Source organism: Odontomachus brunneus, unplaced genomic scaffold (genome assembly GCF_010583005.1).
Source record: "Odontomachus brunneus isolate Ranch 3 - 2012 unplaced genomic scaffold, Obru_v1 Obru_scaffold_053, whole genome shotgun sequence".
In the NCBI taxonomy this organism is placed as follows: Eukaryota; Metazoa; Arthropoda; class Insecta; order Hymenoptera; family Formicidae; genus Odontomachus; species Odontomachus brunneus.
The window spans coordinates 945,710-966,250 of record NW_022639503.1 but is presented as its reverse complement, the minus strand read 5'-3'; the positions used below and the strand labels follow the sequence as shown (position 1 = coordinate 966,250).

General features: G+C 47.5%; 1 protein-coding gene across 18 annotated transcripts in view; it reads right to left on the bottom strand.

The window, feature by feature from the left end:
• LOC116845542 (rho GTPase-activating protein 21) overlaps positions 1–20,286 on the bottom strand; it is a 27,807-nt gene extending 7,521 nt beyond the window's left edge. For 2 of the 18 annotated variants that reach the window (XR_004378264.1, XM_032818303.1), the window contains exons 1-18: positions 14,924–16,115; positions 9,285–9,482; positions 8,964–9,203; positions 6,972–8,877; positions 6,676–6,789; positions 5,789–6,010; positions 5,497–5,574; positions 5,167–5,284; positions 4,719–4,829; positions 3,618–3,735; positions 3,294–3,377; positions 2,965–3,180; positions 2,349–2,876; positions 1,894–2,274; positions 1,670–1,814; positions 1,319–1,443; positions 443–1,246; positions 208–346 (exon numbers count right to left, since the gene is read on the bottom strand). Coding sequence is in view for 17 of the 18 variants with exons in the window: in XM_032818303.1 (XP_032674194.1) it covers positions 208–346; positions 443–1,246; positions 1,319–1,443; positions 1,670–1,814; positions 1,894–2,274; positions 2,349–2,876; positions 2,965–3,180; positions 3,294–3,377; positions 3,618–3,735; positions 4,719–4,829; positions 5,167–5,284; positions 5,497–5,574; positions 5,789–6,010; positions 6,676–6,789; positions 6,972–8,877; positions 8,964–9,203; positions 9,285–9,482; positions 14,924–15,229 (5,833 nt within the window). In the remaining variant the exon portion in view is untranslated. Of the gene's footprint in view, positions 1–207; positions 347–442; positions 1,247–1,318; positions 1,444–1,669; positions 1,815–1,893; positions 2,275–2,348; positions 2,877–2,964; positions 3,181–3,293; positions 3,378–3,617; positions 3,736–4,718; positions 4,830–5,166; positions 5,285–5,496; positions 5,575–5,788; positions 6,011–6,675; positions 6,790–6,971; positions 8,878–8,963; positions 9,204–9,284; positions 9,483–9,802; positions 13,570–14,923; positions 16,132–17,589; positions 17,652–19,480; positions 19,734–19,775 lie in introns of those variants that run through there. The other 16 variants (XM_032818312.1, XM_032818314.1, XM_032818313.1 and 13 more) reach the window with 16 other exon arrangements.
• Between the last annotated feature and the right edge of the window lie 255 nt (positions 20,287–20,541).

Sequence of the window (20,541 nt, the reverse complement as noted above, 5' to 3'; positions counted from 1 at the left end):
TATATATATATATATATATATATATATATATATATATATATATATATATATCGATGGACATAAATATATACTAGACTCTCAGACATATGTTGACAACAAAAAAAATCGCTTCGATATCTAGCACCGAGTGCATACAAAAGAAGAAAAACTCGGAATAGCGATATCACGTGGTATCACAGGTGAGAAAGAAATATGTGTGATACTAACCATCATCCGAGACGTCGCCTGGAACACCTCGCTGCTGTTGCGACGGTGACGGAGAGGACTGCGAGAAATTGTGTACCTCGTGTAAGGAGTCCAGACTTCCATATCGAACTGGCGGCAGGCAAATCGACTCCATCGATGGCTGTAACGCCAACACAGTTAAATATAAGCAAATAAAATAGACAACATCGCCAGATATGTTGTTAAACGATAGACTAGTAACGAATAATCAACTCACATCTTTATCTGTTTTGAATTTTTTAATAACGCCATTATTCATCTTCTCGCCCAACACGCTGGTCAGCTGATTGGTGGCTTGCGTCTTGTGGTGCATATTAGGTTGCACGGCAATGGACAACGGTGACCTCGTGGTCGATCGCGATCTGGAGTCTCGCACGGGCCGTTCGGATAGGTCCATCAGCGATTTGTCAGCAAGTCTCTCGTTCAGACCAGACAAGCGTTCCGATAGGAGATTCGGCGACACCGTGGTGTCGACTATACTATCGAGCAGGTCGTCGTTCTCCATCTCCCGTTTCGCCAGTTGCCACTCCATTTCGATCCTACGTTTCTCCTCCTCCCTCTTTTCGGCCTCGCGTCTTTGCCGATGTTGATCTCGTTGCAGCATCGCTCGCGTTTCCTGCTCAAACCTCCGTATCCTTTCTTGCGTGGTTGCGCTCAAGCCGGCATACGTTCTGATCGCAATCTCATCGTTATCCTGCTTGGTCTGATTAGACGCGCTGGATATCGTGGAGCTTGTTTCCGCCGAGCTCAGACCGGTCTCGCTCGACAATCGCGGCGAGTCTACAGATGACGAATGTGTCGATTGATTCGCGTACTTAGAGCGATTCGGCGATGCTCCGTTCGACGAACTGCCACCAGCAGCGTCGACCGACAAAGATCGGTCGGGACGGTCCATAGTATGATTCGACTGATTCTTGCTCTCATGCATCAGCACAATTTCGCTGACGGAGCACTGTCGCTCGTTCAGGGCCATGCTTTGCCGAATCGTTGGCGAATTTTCCGACTCCTGTTTTGTTTTCGTCTATATCAACAGATAATTGTTATCAATATATTACTTAAGTGTAATTACGATTGAATTACGATCGATATTAACCTTATCGTTGTCGTGGTCGCCGTTGTCGATTTCGTCCTGTGTTTTCCGTCTTCTTTGTATCTTTTTGTTAGCTGCGGATATGATTGATGATACAATGTCCCTAGCCGATGCCATGTCGCGCATGCCTGTTTTATCAAAACGAAAGAAGGCGAGCAAAATAAATACATTGCTATCGAAGCGAATAACTGCAGTCAAGTAATAAATGAAATATACAGCGAGCTTGAATAATTATTCCTTGAAAGCACTAATGATAACAACAATAAAGGAAAACAGAATGAAACAAGATTTGCATTTATAATATATAGAAAACGAGAAGCACGTATATAAAAAGCAATAAAGTGAGTAAAGTACCTTCGATCTTCTGAATGTTATTTAACAAAAGACTATGATTGGTGTTAGATGTCGGTTCAACTTCGCAGCTATCAGCTGGCAGGCTTAAATTCACGCTCAATCTGCTCAAGTCGTCCAAGTCGTCCTCTGAGAAGAACCAATCAACCTGTTGGAGAAAGGCATTGACGTTTTTTAAAAGCAAAGAACATAGAACACATAGAGTCAGTATTAAAAGACTAACTTACGTTATTCAGCAGATTCTCGACTATTTTACACTGATGGGACATATCGTTAACCATGGTAACCATATTGTCTCTCGAACCACTCGCTCGCACCAGTGTCGGTCCGAAAACAATCGCCAAATTCTTGGCCTCCATTTTGTTCGTTTCACTGTGCTCCACTATCTTCTTCAAATGTAGCATCAAGTGTTTCAGCGTCTCAAAGTGATGCTCCGGAAGATCCCGCAACAATTTTCGTATCGTGGTCATTCTTCTCTGTGGATCTTCTATCTTATCAGCGTCGATAAACATGGGATACAGTTCGGCCGTGAATAAGGAGTCAGGAAGTTGACGGAAAAACGACTTCAGCAACGACGATATCACATTGACGTCACTCCAGCGTGGATCCTGGACAGACACAGATCGTAGATGCACGTATCTCTCGAGGAGTCGCAAAGACGTTGGTATATTGAACACAATACCTGAAAGTTTATGTTGTTGAATCCGCTATTAACGCTGTCCGTAAGTTGGGAAATCGCTGCAGTATTTCCGGGCACCCGGTAAATCCCCACAACCTCGAGACCTCTTGCTTCGACGATCTTCGTGCATATCTCGACAATCATCGGCACATCGGAATCTGGAGCACGTGGACACAGCTCGAGTGGCACTTTGAAAGTAGCTCCTTCGGGTGGTAATTGCGCCGTGGGCGAGGAAGGTGAGCCTGTTTGACCGTGCATCCTCCTGAACTGTTTCGCCATTCGTCCCTTCCAAGTCTTCGACTTGGGCGATGGTAAAGGCTCTACCGTTTGACTTGGTTTACGAGTCTTGTTCACCGGCGACTGGCCAGTCGGCGATCGATTTCTGAACGACGTTAACTTCTTGATACCCTTATGGCTCGGCAGAGGACTCAATCTTTGGTTATTCCCGGGGGAAACGGCGTTATTCGGAGTTGTCGGGCCCGTTGGAGTTTGCGGAACGGCTTGCTGCTTCGATGTACAAGACGCGATGTCCTGTGCACAAACGTAGAGAGTCCTCGAGTCTTTTATCTCGAACAGCAGTTTTATCGCGTACAAAAAACATCCTATAATTAACACTCACCGATGATCTTTCCGCGGCGGCCTGAGAATGAAGTGACCTTAACCAGAGCGCCATAGACGCCGCATCCTCTGTTTGTAATAGCACTTCCGCCGTAGGATTTGCTATACGCAGTACGTGTTTCCGCTTCGTATAGTCTTCGGCAACATCCACCACAGAGCACCTAACGTCGACGGTTTGCCCAGCGCTCGCTTCATTCTCGGTGCTCAACGAAGGACTCTACACTCGAAAAAATTAAAATCGAGTCAACTGATGTACTTTGCTTGGCGAACACTGATAGTTACGTAAGCGGTATAATTCTTCGTGATATTACATTTTGAAAGATTACTCACCTGACTGTGACGATCCTTGTAGAAATATATTATAGGACCACGGAGGATACCCCAGACTTGCTTCCAGGAACGATCGGTAGATCGCTATAATCATTAAAAATTTAGTATTTTATATATATATATATATATATATATATATAATTATATATAATCACCACACACACACACACACACACACGCACACGCACACACATTATAATATTATATATACATAATTATGTATAAATTATGTATAATTTTGTATATACATATACAAAACAGTCAATAAAATACAGCAAAAATTGATATATTAAATATAAGGTGACTAGATTTTTGTAATCTCACCTTGCCATCGAGCACTGTGAATTTAACATGAAGGGATCCCTCCTGTTCCACTGGTTCAACGTCTTTCGCAGTTCCATCGCAACTGTTCGACGTATCATGCGTAACAGCGATACTATTACTGAAAAAAGAAGAAACAAGTGTTTCAAATCTGTTGCTTACAAATGTATAAGAACCTTTCGGAGCGTATCTACTCAGCTACGACAACAATGTCATTCGCAAATTCAGAGTCGCGACGTTCGTCACGATCGCTGATCGATCGTAGACTCTTCGTACAAACTCTTCTCTTTTCCCTAAATTGAAAACGACACCGGAAACATCGATGTCACATATATTCAACTTATTAGTGTCATTCCGTTAGTAACAATCAGCCAATAAACCAATATCCGAAAAGACGCTAACAGATCTACATTGCCAAGAAGTCCAGAAGATGGCATATAGAACACGTACGATCACAACATGGTTTTAATATCAGAGCCATGAGTATTAGAACAGGGATTATCGCATTCTACGTGTCCTCGACATCACGAACAAAAATCCCTTATCACAGTAGAAATAATAAACAAGGATTTGATATCTTATCTAGTGCCACTCATGTACAATTAACGCATACAACAGCAATTGCGAACTCGCGGTACACTCATATATTCAGTCCATATCTTTATCGCGGGAATTATCGCTTCCCCGACTCGCTTACATTTTTCTATACGGAGAACGTGCGCGCGATCGCGCACGATCGTATCTCCCTTTCGTTTTTTTTTTTTTTACACAAAAGACGCTATATGTCGTAATCATATTATTATTAGTAATAATATGATGCGTTGGGAGAGACGATACGCGAAATTGCATAAAACTCTCATGCTTGTATGCGCTATACGTCGCGATTATTACCTCTTTACGTCCTACAACTCGTCGTGGCTAAAGCTAGACAGGAAGACAATGCAAACTTCAACACAGAAACGAAGAACGGATCGCGAGAGGAGGAGAGCAAGATATACATCAGCTTGGATGGAGAGAAAATGCGGAAAAAACTATAGAGGAGATGTACGCGGGCACATAGACATGTAGCTGTTCCCGTGCTTCTCAAGAGGATTCCGCTCTCACCGATTATGAAAGTTTCGATGCAAGGACGCGGCCTGTGTCATGTCCTCGAAGATGCGTCGCAGAGGCGTTATGTCGCTTGGAAATAACGGTGGTCGCCATCGTCTATGCGCACTGGAAACATGGATATGAACGGATGCAGCTTCCAACCATACTTACTTAACGCGCAGACGAGATTGCACCTTTCGGTGGGGGGGAGAGAACAACGAAACCGTATTGCTCGATATTTGGTCTTGCACGAGCAACGATATGAAGACTGAGAGAGAGAGATGGGAGAACCGAAGCGATTTTGGCGAGAAGGCATCGGCACTTTCTTTGGAAGAATTCGATAAAGGATGATAAATCGGCTGCCCCTGCAGACTAGTAGCTCGTATTCGTAAATTCGCATGTAAGCACAAAGTGGTCACCGTGGCGTGAGGCTCACGAGGATATATAACTCGAGATTATTTACCTCCTGTGAATATGAACTGGTTCGGAGTCGCTGAGCTCGAGATCACTGTCGACGTGCATTCGTTCGCTCCATGTTGCCTTTAGGTACGAAACCCGCCTGGTAGCTCGATCCTCGTCACCTATTCAAACGATTACGTCAATTGTAATTCAGCACGCTACAGCCGTGCATACAGAAAGTGTTATTTCATCGAGAAGATTCTAGCAGAGCGTGGGCGAGACATACTCTCTTAATAATTTCGATAAAACACGTCTCTCCGTACTTCGCTGGACGCATGCGTCGTAATAATTGCACATAATGTTTAAAAATATCGTCTCCTCGTCGTTTACTCACTGATCTGTGCATTCTTCTGTCGCCTGAGCACAACGCCGTTCTTGGTCGAGCCATTGGGCGAGGAACCATTAACCGGTGCTGAAAGAGAAATCAATGGGACAATTATTAACGCTTCATGCTCGACCTTTATGTAACGCAGATACACAAAGATACATTAAATACGTTAGACACGTGTGAGTGGCGCGCCGATAGGCTGTATCTGTGAAGCGTGATAATATCGCAAGAGGAGGAAGCGGCGCGGTAGTACAGTAGTAGAAGAAATAAAGAGAAAAAAGGGAGATAAAGAACTAACCGACTTGCATCTTCGTCGACTGTCCCGTCAGGTAATTGTCCTGCTTTCGCGGTTTGCTGTTGTCCTCGGTGCTGCTTCGTCTCTCCGCGAAATCCTCCTCGGCGGTCTGCCACGTATGCCTGGCGCTTCCTCGCGCCGAACCGTTCGTAGCCTCCCAGGATTCCACGCTGTTGCTGCGCGCCCTCAAACGCACCAACTCCGTCTCCATGATGGGCATCTCTGCTGATGATCGCGGAGTATTATTGTCCCTTCGTGTCACTGTTATTGTTACTTTGCTCAACGGACTAAATATCGACATTCATCGCTTTGTTAATAATCAACGGAAGTGAGACGATATACAGCGTGCTGTGGTTGCTGTCGCCTATACAGAAGCGCACTGGAAATGTAATTGCCACTTGGAATTACCGGCGTGTAGCATAAAAAGAAAACTCAGCTCGACAAAAAAGCACCGTGAAGTTGTGAGGGGGCAGTTAATATCCCTTTTGTGCATAATACACTATCGGTGCAAATTCCGGTTCCGTAGCTTCATCCGGTTACGTTCGCTCGAAAGCAAGCTTGAAATCGTGTATCTCTTTTGGATGGTTTGCAATGAATTATTGCGAACAATCTCTTGCGATTTATCTCTCGCGTCATTATGAACTTAGTTAGAGAGAAGAAGCTGACAACGAGTGAGAAGCGTGGAAATGATAAGTGTGCGTATTAACTATCATTATTATGTCATCTCCTCGAGAATGAGAGTAAGTACCCTTACGGGATATTCGCACTGTTAACGATATGTCGCGCGCTCACATTCACACAGAATGCATATGGATATCACCGATACAAGACGTAGTTGCACAAGACGACAATGCACAGACAATTCGACACAGTTCCTTAATTTTATCTACCTTCACTCTCTTTATAGTCGGCCGGCGGTTCGCAATGGATATACTTGCTGCCTATAGGAATTATTCTGTTGCCTTTCGATACTGCATGATGACCTAAATGATGACACCTGTTTACTGAGCATTACGACCCTCGTGCGAGTACTCGTACTCGTTAGACATCTAATTCGCGAAATTCGCCACGACTATTCGCATCGAAGCCTCGTCTTACTCACGCAATTTGTAATAACGAGTAGTACGACGCAATAAGTGACGATGATATGAAAATACGTTCGCACTGCAAACTTGATCGTACTTACCGGTGTCGAGGGACTTGGTTTCTCTCGATGGCAGTCTTCTGGGTTCTTGGCTCTCAGCCTTAGACTCAAACTCCCTTTTCCTCACAGCTACATTCGGTACGTTCCTCGTATTCGACAGTCTGGACAATTCGCTCTTGTAGAGATTCGTACGATCACTAGTAGGCTCGTCCTCGTCGCTCAGCAGACAACCCGATTCGAACTGTTTAGCTCGTCTAGAAACGATCTGCAGACCTTGCGGCGGCACCGGAAACTTGGTGTCTCCGGGTTTTTTGTCCGGTCCCGGTGAAGACGGCAGCGACGAGGTGCCGTTTCTCGTATCTTGCGACTGATTCGCGCCAACCATGCTTGTAACATTCTCATGTATCCTCGACAGAGTGTTGATGAAGTTGGCTTTGTTCGTCGCACGATATTGTTGCTGCTGTTCAGTCGGTTTACCGGAGCCACTGTGAGCAGTTGCGAGGTAAGTTTCCTTCGCGAGTTCGTCATCGTAGAGAAGCGAGTAACAGTGATCTCCGGTAATGGATTGATCGTCGCCGACGAGCTGTTGTTGTTGATCGATTCGATCGTTTCGCGATTTGGTGTACTCGGAATCCGAGTCCACTTCCTTTATCCTCTGTACGTTTTGATTCGACGGCTTGCCCGCTACCAAGCTCGCAGTGGACTTGGGCATGCTTCTTCCGTCCAAAGAGGACTGCCTCCTTGTGGGAGACTGTTGTCGCTGTTGTTGCTCGTTTCCGGGTGGCCAAATCGGTCTCTGTAACTTTTGCGGTCTCGCATAGAACTCTCTCTGGATCACAGCTTGATTGAGGCCGCTGCTCGCTTGAGATCGCGACAGCGACGTTGGCTCAGGCGTCGCGTCACTTCCCGATACGAACCACCCGATGGGATGACTCGGTCGTCGCAGGAATTCCGCTTTCTGCTCGAAACTCTTGCGAAGGCGGCTCATGATAACGGAATCATCGGAACACTCGTTGCCGGTGAGAGTCGAGTTCGAGTCGTATGGCGACACGCTGTCTTTGCTAACGGGCGACGAGTCCCGCCTCGACTCGATGCTCAACCTGCTAGACCCAGGTTCGCTTGATCTCAACGCGTCGAAACTGCCATAGCTGGCAGTCTCGGAATCTTGTTTCATTCCGCTGACGCTACTACATCCGCTACCCTCGCTGGCGCGACGCGCCACCATTCTCTTCACTGGTCGATAGATCGGCACCTGTGGCTCCGCATGCGACACCGGGTAACGCAATAGAGACGTCGGCTGGTAGTGGTGAAGCTGTTGCAGGTGATGGTGGTGCTGGTCGTTGGTGAAGCGCGACGACGCTTCGTTGACACGCACGCGTTCGTAAATCGGATCGTTGATCCGGTCGTAGATCTGCTCGTTACTCGGTCGCGAATACACCGATTCGGGACGCGTTCTGTCATACAGATCGTATCTCGAATCCTGGGACGAGCGGCCGTAGATTTGTGAGCTCGATGTGACATCAGTCGTATCGTGCAGCGGTTGCAGATTCCTGGCTCCTGGCGGAACTATATCCTCCGACGGATCGTAAAGCGCGCTCGCGATTTGCGATTCCGCGAGCGGCTGCTGAATCTGAGCGCGACGATACGGCGAGTCAGTTGACAACGACGGCGCCATTCGGCTTTTGTTGTCAGCATATGCTTGCTGCTGTTGCTGACTCCTGCGGCTTGTCTCTTCGTGATTGGCATGCGACGACGACGATGACGACGACGACGGATCGGATGCCGGACTATCGGACGACGGCAGAGAACAGACCCAGGATTGCCGCGTTCTCTGTGACGGGCCTGGGATCATGCTGATCGATCTGCGTTGCTTCTGTGACAGTCTTTCCGGGGAACGCAGCCGCGGCCGTTGATTCGTTTCCGGATTGTGCGCCGTTTCACCAAAGTACTGCAAGTATACAGATACGTTATTCTATGTGTTATTTCAAGAACATTCTGCTAATGGAGGTACAAATTCCAGATGCGATAATGTACCCTTTGTAAGATATCGTCCTCCTTGGAGACTACAAGAAGCCGCAGCCACGGTCCCGCTTGCTGAATGCGTTGCACCACGCTGGCGTATTGCTCTCCACGAGTAGGCGTTCCGTCGACGGAAACGACGCGATCGCCAGTGCGCAATCCCGCCTCGGCCGCCGGTGAATTCGCCCGTACTTGCTTCACGAAGATCGTGTCCATAGGCTCGTCGATCTTCGTCCGCTCGTGCCCTGGCAGCATCTGTAACAATCACAAACGTCATTTTTACTCGATGGAGATCAGGTATCTCCACATACATCCGCCTGTCTGTACGATACTCACGCAGCAGGACTCGGGCGGATAGACGATGAAATGCCGCAGCGTGAATCCGTAACCATTCTCACCACGTCTCAGCAAAAGAGTTCGGGGGCCGCGGGGCGGAGTGTTCTCCTTCTGAACGTACCTGGAGGACGACGTCTGGCCCGAAATACTGCTAGTAGCCGGCCCAGGTGCTGGTGGCGGGGGAGACAGATGCCCTACCTGTAACATGCAAACAATTAGTCGATGAACAACTTTCAAAAAACTCGTTGATTAGTCCATAATTTCGCTCGTCACTTATTTGCGCTTTGCCTTCGGTAACACGTATATCACACTCGGATTCTGATCTTAATATTTGCTGACGAAGTTGATGCCGATGATAAGCACGCCCAGGCACCAAGTCCACGAAAACACGCACATATACACGTGTGATGAATAATTATCTGTCTGCACAAATTTGCAAGCATGGCCGAACATCGCGCCCACGATCGTCGAATATCGAAAACTGTGTGCATATATCATTACTTCGCTTCTCTAATTACCGAAATCGAATTTTATACTTTCGCGAAGCGGGCGTATTTGCGGACATCGATTGAGCTCCTTCCTCTTCCTCTCCCTGTCTCTGTCTCTCGATTTGTACCGTCTGGGTAGACCGGCGACTAGAAAACGCGGTGCAACGCGAAAAAGCGGCAGACGGGCTCGTGGCCGTCTGCCAAGAATTATTCCAAGCCGACCCCGAGAAGTGGAGGTGGAGCTGGAGATGTCGAGAGGAGAGCGTTCTCGCTCTTTCGTGGTGGTTGAGCAAAGTTTGGCGAGCCGCCAGGGGATACGTGCTCGAGTTCGCGGTAATGCGCACCTAAGATCGAGACGAGCGGAATTCCGCTCGCTCGCGGCATTTCGCCGCGCTTCAGGGCGGGAAGAGAAGGAGTGAGAGGAGTCGAGCATCGCGGAAGCGAGAAAGGAAACTGCTGTATCGTGAAATCGAGACGGATATTCTCGTTTTGCGCGTAGCGCGATATCTATTTGAAATGCACGGGAGGGGAAAAAGGAGTAAAGTAAAACTAAAGGCTGGACCACAGCAGCGAGACGACGATAAGACGTGCTCCGTCTAGGCGACTGCTCGCCGTATTTCGCGGTTTTCCGCGTTATCTAATCCGCTCCGACACGTTTTACGCGCGTGTACTGGTGGGCAATCGCGCGCCGCGGAGATTGCCTCTGGTCCGTGCGATTAAACGTGTCACGGCTAATAAACGATCAATTAAGCCTCAGAGTCTTGAGTCACGCGCTAAAAGAAAGAGAGAGAGAGAAAGAAAAGAAATTTGACACAGCTAAACCGTTCAGTGAACACGTTCATCAGCGACGGTGAATTCGCGCCATTCAATGGCCTCGATCATGCGTGTCGTCCTCGAATTGGCTGCACAAGAGCGACACGATAATAAAGGGAATCAATGCTATCGAGATTTGTCGTATGCGCGACACGTTCCGGCCCGTGTGTGCGATTTTCCGGCGTTTGGCGAGCAAAGTCGGCCGGTCGGATGTTCCTGTATGGAAAACAGATCGTACAGACGAACGCGACGACGACGATGACGACGTCAACGACGACGACGATGATGTAGGTCAGAGGAGAATAGGCGTTGTCAACGGTAAGTGGGTCACCGAACCACCGGTGCGGAGCTCTCGGTCAATAATTACACGGACACGCGCGTCTTCGGACGCGCTGGCGTCCTGCTCGCCGTGTTGTCGCGCATCGCGAATTGACATTCGATATCACGTACGTGAAATGTGTCCTATTCCCCCGCGGAAGGAGCGAGGACGACGAACAAGGCCGTAGGATGAGGGTGGCGTAGAGTAGGTATGGTCACATATGCTCGTGTAAGCTTGAAATGAGAGTGCGCAAGGTCGCCGTGGGATCGACGACGAGAGCGAGTGTCAACCGACTCGTTTCCTCACCCTCTTGAAGTTACGAGAGTGTCCCTCATTCATTCACGCGCGCACACATAGATAACTAGCACTGCACTGCTGAGAAAAGCGATTACTCATAAGGGACCGTTCTCCTTTCTCTGGAGCGAAGAAATAGATTTTAGAACCAATCGATAAAGAACGTTTCAATAAGTGCTGAAAGTGAAGATTACGTCTGCGAGCTCACCAGGGTTTCAAAAATGTGCGATTTTGTCTATTGCTTCATATCTTTGTCAGTGTCTTGTCAGTCTTCATCACTTTGAAGGCCTTTACGATACTATCACATCATTCCAGAATTATCAAAATGATAATTTCGACCTGGGCTATTTATCATATCGTAGAGTACTGTTTTGACTTTGAATATCTTTTATTGACTATTTTGGAGGTTACACTTAGATTTCCGATGATATTGCGATCGACATCTATGCTTTAATCACTGCTTTCTAGACAAATTGCACGTAAATTGTCATGATTTCTCCACAAATTTTATTTTTCATTGTGGTACACAGTCCCGTAAAAGTCTTCAAACTGACCAAGCAAAGACTCTAGATATGATATAGGGAAATAATAATAGATAAAATCCTAAATTTCTAAAACTCTAATGAGTTCACAGATGTAAAATTCATTCTTAGCACTTATTAAAACGTTCTTTATTGATTAAAATAAAAATTCATTTATTTGGTTTAGAATAAAGAAGAACAGTTCCTTGTCAGTCTATTTTCCTTTTTTCTAGTAATGCTTATTTTCCACAAAAAATATTTTCGCGATACTAGCCATAAAATATACTCGTCATGTATCTTAGAAAAGCTGATCATGTATTCTTACTCTCTCTACAAAAATATTAGAAAACTTTGTCGAAGAAAGGGTCGGTTTGACTTCACATACAGAAAGATGCATACTGCATTCTAGTGAACATTATCTGTTTCAAGTATTTCGTAAATTTATTGTAACCATCAAATTTATAAAAAATACATTTTAAATCTTCATAAGTTTAGTATTTCTATCAAAAATATTAAATTGAAAGAAAAATTACTTAATTAGGTTTACTTAATACATAGAATCGAACTAACTTTTTCTCCGATAATTTTGTAACACTTTTGTGAAGGAAATTAAACATTTTTTTGAATGCACGAAAGCGAGTTTTTCTCAAATTTGTAATTAATAATTAAAGAGATACTTTGGTATTGCTTAAAAGAAGGAAAGTAAACTGAGTAATCGCTTTTCTCAGCAATAGAATAATATTTTTTTGTGTGTATATATGGCAAACAAACCAAGTCTTTGTTTTAATCTAACATTCTCGATTGAAATATTAAATTTGCTAGGATTTAGAATGCATTTTAAACTAGGTACTTATGATGATTTACTATAGATTCGTGGATATACAAGTTCATGAGATACTTGAAGCAAGTGACATTTACTTGAATTTCCTGTGTAGTACACTCAGTTACTAGTCCTAAATTAGGAGACACTGCTGACGCGTTCGCGCTGTAATCAGTTATGACAGGAATCGAAGTGACAGTACAGAGTGTGAAAATAAATTTGATTAACTTAACATTCAAAAATATCGTTATCCTCCCGTAGTTTAAATTCCAAACATGTGGACTTTGAAGGTTTAAGTACATTCCTTTATGAACTAATCGCAGCGCAAACGCGTCTCTCAATTGTGACAACTAGGAGCGCTACACAACTTTGTCCGGAAAAATGTGTGACCAACGCGAATTATTCGGCGGTCGGTTGTGACTCGCGGATATTGACATATCCGCGAGAAGAGAGCTGGCCGTGTAAGCGGACGTAAACGCGTAAAGAGACCCCTCTTCGTGAGTCCCTTCCAGACGCGCTTACGCGCCGACCTCGCCTAAAGTGTAATCAGCCGTTAGCCGATCGCAAACCGGTTCACGCCGCCAACGCTCGCGCGCGCAGTTCTCATCTTTGATTCGCAGTCTGTTATCCTGCTCGGCTTGACCGCGATGTGCGCGTTTCCGCCTTCACCGGCGGCCAAGCGGTGAAGGCGCAGTTCCGACATCGATAGCGTCGAGTTCCGGCGGCGTTGAGTGGTAGGCCTCGTGTGGGGCTTCTCATACTTTGAGTCTGGTGTTCTGATTATATGCTGGCCAATTAAAGGAAATGTACCTTCGACGATGTTGCCACACGTTCTACGTGTGCGTTTCCGAGCGTCTCGGGTCTTGATAACGCTCGTGCCGCTTGCCTTGTAAACGAGACGTTCCAACTAAATTGGGACCTTGTGTTTATCCCCCTCCTCCCCTTAAAACCTCCTGGCGCGGAGATTGTTGCAAATCAATTGTGCAAGTCGAAGCGAATTATCGCGCAACGATTTTTCGACGATTTTCAATTCATGTTGCACGCAGCGAGATAACACGTAATAAGCACCGTTCGAGGGCCGGCCGGCTGGCTGTCCGATGGCTTCCTGGAGAGTGAAAGTCGCTGATAATGTTCTCTCCGGTGGACGACAGCTCGGCGGTTGGTCGATCGGTCGGTCGGTCGGTCGGTCGGTTGATTCTCTCGATAGTTAACTGCCGGAGACGTTGAGCTTCACGTGTCGTCAAAAGTCAATGACGACGCGACGCGATGAAGCCGAAATTCGCGCGACTCTACCCGTTCGCGAATTTCAAACGACACGATAAACTCGAAGAGATCCCGCGAAGCTATTAACCACTCGCTTTATTCTCGCATGGCCCCTGGGCCCTATTTATGGAATTCTATTTGCGTCGAGATAAACCAGGTTCATTTGCAATGGCCTCGGGAAGAAGAAGCGTTTTCTCGGATCGAATTGTTGCGCGATTTTGAACTGTTTCGGGCGCGAGGGACCGGTTATCCGAAATCGATGTCAGTCGACGGAATTGTCCGCAGAGACACGCGGAGAGAAAGAAAGAGAGAGAGAGAGAGCGGTGGATTGTTAAGAGCGTGTTCTCGTCTTCCTGGTTTGTGCAAATTTCGCGCACTGCGCGCGCGACGCATTCAGCTGTCACGGAAGAATACGAGGACTTGAACAGTGTTCCCCTTCCGTCTCGGTGCCACGCGACAAAACTGTTCTCGCTTTACGCCAATCGTCGTGCACCGTTTGACCGTTTTCCTCCTCATGGCAGCGCTAATACCATTCAATACGACGAGATCCCGCGCGCACGACGAGCTTATATAATTTCGCTTTGCAGGGATCTTACGTAAGAAACGCGGACCGCGATCGACGACCGACAGTCGGTTTCGAACTTTTCCGGCGGCATTGAAAATGGTCATGGCACAAGTTGGCACTGCCATCTCGGGTTTTGATATTCATGCCTTCTTCTTCCTCACTTTCTTTCTCGTGAATTATGAGTATCTTTAATAGCAGAGCTTCTAGATCCCTGGTACACACGCAAAGTGTTCCCAAGTTTGCGTGCAAATTCGGTGTGCAAAAAATAAAGGGAAAACGAGCTCGCGGATCTGACCTCGTTCGTTCGTTCGCTACATCCATTTCTGTCTTGTATCCCTTGTTTGTTGATCTTATTATCGTTAACCTTCCCCGAGAGATCACGATTCAAACGATCACGAGACTTACTGAGACGCCAGGAACGACTCGCAAGATAAGAGAAAAAAAGAAGAAGCACAGAAAAACACGGTTTATTACGACGTGTTTTTCATCGTTATCTTCGCACGCTTTGATTCATATTTCTCGAGTTATTCTTGCACGTTAAGACACACATACATACACATAGACGCACAGCACGCACAGCCACTTGTAGTCGATCGACACGGTCTTGAAATAAAAAAGAAAAATAAAAGAGGAACACGTCCTCATCGAGCGCACTGCCGATCGTCGTCGGACGTGCTTCGAATCGAGGCGAGCCGCGGATCTTAATGAACGCGTCGCGTTTAAGAAGCAGAACGCTTCTTCCACAATGATGCGACCTCGTCGCGCTGTGTGTCGTCGAAGGAGAAAATGAGAAAGAGGTCCGAGCGGCCACAGCCAAGGCTTCCCCGCGAAGCAAAGTCCCGACGGGAGACCGAGGAGTCATCGAGCACGTCGACGACGAATGAGAAGAAGAGCGGGAAAACGCCTTCCCTCGAATCTCGTTTCGGCAGATTCGCGACGGCTGGTGATCTCTGTTCGCGACTCGATCTCGTCTCGTCGCGGGACTCGCGAAATCAATCGGCGAGGCCGCGTAACCAAGAACGTCGGTTGCCCTTTAAAGCGGAACGCATCTTCTCTCGCCGCATTGCGCTTCCCCGCTTCTCCATTCGATAAGACCACGCATTGGCGACGCACTCTCGGCCGGATTTGCGTCATCGTGGACAGATTCAGGCGTACACACGGTGGGTGGACTAATCGGAGAGGCAATCGATGTGCGATCATTGTGGCGAGAGAGCCGGTAACGCTGCGCGATTATGCCATGGGTCAACGCGAGAAACGAGTGTCACCGAGAATATATCCGCGCATACAGAACAATATCTTTCTGCTGCTGAGGAAAGCAATTATTCACTGTTCTTTCCTTCTCTGAAGTAATTTGGCTATCTTCAACGAAGAATATTCACAAATTTCAGAACAGATATATTGTCATATATTTAAAGGAAAAACTTTTTCTCTTTAGGAGAATATAAAACTTTTTATAAAACTTTATCGAAGGAAAAGTTTATCGACTCTGTAGTTCCTCATTCTCCGCAACTCTCTTTTATCGATAAGTGTTTCTAAAAACGGTTCATAATCAATCAGGAAGCCCATAAGGTACTTTCAAAGACATTTTTATCGATAAGGGAGAGAGTTCAGAATAAGGATCTATGTAGTGAGCAAGTCAAATGTTTTTTTTAACTTAATATTCTGCATTGAAATATTAAACTTATTAAAATTCAGAATGTATTTTTAATAAATTTCGTGCTTACAATAAACTTATAGAGTATTGAAACAAGTAACATTTACTTGGATGCAGTATGTATTTTTCTATGTGCGGGGATCTTGAGAAGTGTGCAATACGAAACTCAAACGCGTGACGCGACCAGCCGCTGTGAAATAAAATGTAAGGATAATATCAATTATTTGTCTCTCCCCTCTCTCTCTCTCTGTCGTAGAGGAGGACGCGCGCGCGGGACAGGTGTAGGCGCGGCTTGTTTATTGTTTTTGTCTGACGACTCGCGGCAAACTGAGAGAGAGAAACGAGCGCGGCGTACGAAATTTACTTAACGAAATTCAACTCGCAGGCCGCGTTGCGTGTCGACATCCTGCTTCGGCGAAGCTTCACGCTTCGAGTATTCGGCCGATGCGACCGAGTGCTTTCGTTAGGCGCTCGTTCCAGTGCGCCGCCCAAACGAATAATGAACAATAACAATGATAAAGCTTGGATTTTGGAAAGTTTGAATCTTAAATGACAGCCGTGCCTATCTCTACGATCTACGTAGCGATATCTCTGTGTTAACGAGATGACGCGAGGAATTCCCCTTTCAGCGCCACCTACTTACGCATGCGGTAGGGCGCGTATTGAAAAATGCTTTATTTGCCTTGCGGCATAACACTCTGGGTTGGACTATTTTTAAGCTGCTTATTTATGCAAACTGCTACCACGCATTTTCTACCGCACCCGGAGTGGTTTGCCGTACTCACTCTCTTTCTCCTCGTGTGCGATGGTTTATACCGAAAATCATCGAGAGCTTCTCCCTCGGTCCCTCCAGCCGGCGATTTATTTCGTCTGTAGCGAATGGAAGAACGAGCGGGACCGAGCGCGATAACTGGTCGGAATCGCTGTGCATCGGACGTGGAATGCGACTGGTCGATTTTCGGCGACGGTACGAAAGTCCGGCTTACCACCGCGGTCGCGACGCGTCACGAGCCTCACGTCAACGAACGTCAAATAAATCAGCGAGGGCGGCTGATTTCCCGGACGAGCGTCGTTGTCGTCGTCGGGACGAGGGAATACCAATGAGCAAGTGCCGACGTCTTGTTTCGCGGAAATGCAGCTAGAGCGTGTCGATTCGGCGGCCGAGGATTTAGCCGCGCGCGATCGGCAAGTTGAGAACCGCCGCTCGAGACGAGACCGCGGCAACGCCAAGTATCGGAGCGCATTCCGACGGCAATCTAAAAATTCGCGCTCGTCGAGAAGAGATAGTGCGAGAGAGCGAGAGAAAGAGAGAGAATCAAAGGATTGAACCACGTGCTCGTGTTCACGCACGACGGTATGTATTTCGGCCGCGTTCCCTCTGCGTGCGCCTGTTTCTCTCTCTCTCTCTCTTTTTCTCTCTCCAGCTTTTCTAAAATTATCGCGAATTCCATGTTGCCGCGGGAATATGGCCGATCGTATCGCGTATCCATCCGCGAAAACGCCCGCGGTTAATCGTCCGCATTGGCCGCCTCTGTCTGTCGGCGATTAGAGCAAACAGCGTAACTCACCACGTGCGATTGCCTGACGAAGCTCCGGTGGTTATTTCGGTCGTCAGCCATTGCGCCTTTTCCTGAAAGCGAATATAGAATACACATTACAACGATTCAACAGATTCGACGAGGAGGATTTGGATGAATCGTCATTCAAGTTTCAGGGATCTCGCAAGCTCAACGACGAGCCGGCTTCGGCTTCGACGTTGACTTAACGGGCGGTTTCACGCCAATGCAGAGCACAAAGAAAGAACTTTTGGCGACAGCATCGCGTGCAGACGTGCGTATCGAAATACGAAGCCGTTTGGTGCAACGACTGCCGACTGCATCGTCGCATGCAACCGGAGGTGCACGATGGCGAGTACCCGGCCCATTTGTCGCGGGAAACTGTCTCTCCAGTGATCCATCGTCAGCGCGATTCTCTCTCGCTTTTCTAACGATTCATCAGCGGAATCAGCGATTTCTCAAGTGGTTGCTAGTCACTCGAGGAACAGGAGAGCGACGCGCACGACAGTTTCCAGCCAGCCGTGTTTGTCGTTGTGGTATCGACTGTTGGCGCGTCGCGAAACTTATCTTGAATTTCAAAGCAAAAAGCACACACAAGCCACACCCATCGAGTGATAAGTTCGATCGATGGGAGCTCGCAACGATACGATTCCGCTGGGAAATAGCCGTGATATGATGAGCTCAAAAGTAAGAACTGACCCCGAACGTCTCTTGCGAGAGCCCAAGTTTGCGCGATGGCATTGTCAATTGTAATTATTAATCCATCATGATATCGATTGGCTCTACATGTACAGAGTGTTGCATCAACATATTGGTCGCATGACGGATTGTTTTATATGCTTCGCTGGTAGGTATGCCCGGACGTAGATATACTCAGTTCGAACTTACTGATATATACTCGTTTGCAAAATAGATTACACTCATTTCAGTTGCTGAGAGAAACGTAAAGAAACGTTGCATATCGTTTTACCTTGTCACACTGACCTGTATTCTGACCCAACACCCTGTACAGTCGGCTGATTAAAAGTAGGTAAAGCGTAAGTAGTAAAATTTTTCTTTTTCGACGAGTCCCGTATCCAACAGAAGAATTTGTTTTTCAGTAATTTGTTTCTCAGAAGATACGTTTTGTCATTGTGGATACGGAATTTTGCGAAATCCACCAAGCAAAATTGCTACGCTTAATCGGCCGACTGTACTGATAGTACTCATAATCGACGGTAGTGTTTTTGCTCACTCGCATAGATAATCAATGCGACGCGTCGTATCGCGCGGAATAGAGTTCGTAATGTCGCGATAATAACCGCACCACGCACGCACGTGCCTCTGATGCATTCTACGTATGTACTACGTACTATGTATTGTGTATATATCGCAGCACACACGTGCACGACGCGAGCCCGGCTGCTGCGTTTATTATTACGACGAATATCCGTCATCACTGGCTATTTCCGATAAACGATTGTAGATTTGCGCATATGGGATCATCGCGTCTGCGGAAATATAGATATACTGCTTGAACTTGGCGTCGCTCGAGTGTCCCGCGATTTCGAGCGGTGAATGAAAACCACTGTTTACGATCTGACAATGCGATACATACACACATACACACACTCTCTCTCTCTCTCTCACGAGTGTGCGCCAGCGTGTGTACATTTTTTCCCATTTTTTCTCAACAACACCAAGTTCCTCGATTGATCGTTCATGAAAGTGACAAAAAATGAACAACCGAGATAAAACCATCCGAGTTAAAACGTTTTCACGTTACCGTTAACACACGCTTGGCCGAGAACGAGGGGATCGGGTGAAGTATGCTCGCGTGATGCTCGCGTATTTCGTCCCGTAAGCCTTAAAAAAGAACCGCGCGGAGAACGCGGAATTGTGAGATCGCGTTGAACGCACTTACATGCATTTCCCAGATAAGCGACGACGCAGGACCTCGGTACAAAATCGTGAACGCGCCACGCTCGTATACCGTATGTGTCCGGCCGCGACGTGAAGTAAGCGGCGTACGTGTGCGTGCGTGCGCGCGCGGTACCGTAATGGCAGTAACCCGTTCGGAGACTGCTGCAGGAAAGTGATGTGAGCGCCGGGGAAACGAGCAGGTCGACTGAACGGGATGAAGGAGCGCGCAATAAATCGGAGATTACGTTGTATGCACCGCGATGAAACGCCGTCCCGGTATCGCGGCGAATACGTACCTCGCGTGCGATATCAGGACACTGTGAGAGCGGTGCTCGCAGCGCCTCCGCTGGCGCACGAAGACGCGAGGCGCCTCTTTCTCATTCACGTCTGCCGACGTCGCGTCGGATTATCGTCGACGTAGCGACGGCGTGACTCGTTCTGCACTCTGCCTCCACGCTTTTTCCTTCTTGACGTTCGCGGCAACGACGACGGCGACGCGCGGCCGCCGTTCCGGGACGCATTATAGCTGGCACGCTTTCGTGTAGCGCTCGCGTTCCGGGTCACTCTTTCTCGTCCGGGTCAGACGCACACGGAGCATCAGCGGCACACCGGAGACGCGCACACGACAGCCAGGTCGGATACACTATCTTCTATCGCGAGGGGCGGTCGAGGGGGCACCGAGAGTGACGATAAACATGCGCGCACGTCGAGCACGTACGTCACGGAGCTGCGAAAAGCACACTATCTCGCGCCGTTACCTCGATGGGGGCACGCGACATCAGCAACATGGCGGTCTTCCAGCGCTCGTTAGTGCGTCCGCTTCCCACGGAGACTCGACTGTCGGTTGGCCGTTTTTGACGGGACACGTCCCGCCATCTGTTGTGACGCGTCGGAGGTGCATCGCGTTGGCGCGTAATGATTGCCGGTCTTCGTATCGACTGGCGACGCGGTTCTTGATTGTAGAGAACTCCGTCGTAGCGTGAGAGTAGCAAATTCGATTATACGATCGAATTTCTGATTGGTTTCTCTGGATCTGTTCTTTTTCGCTGCACTACTGCACTA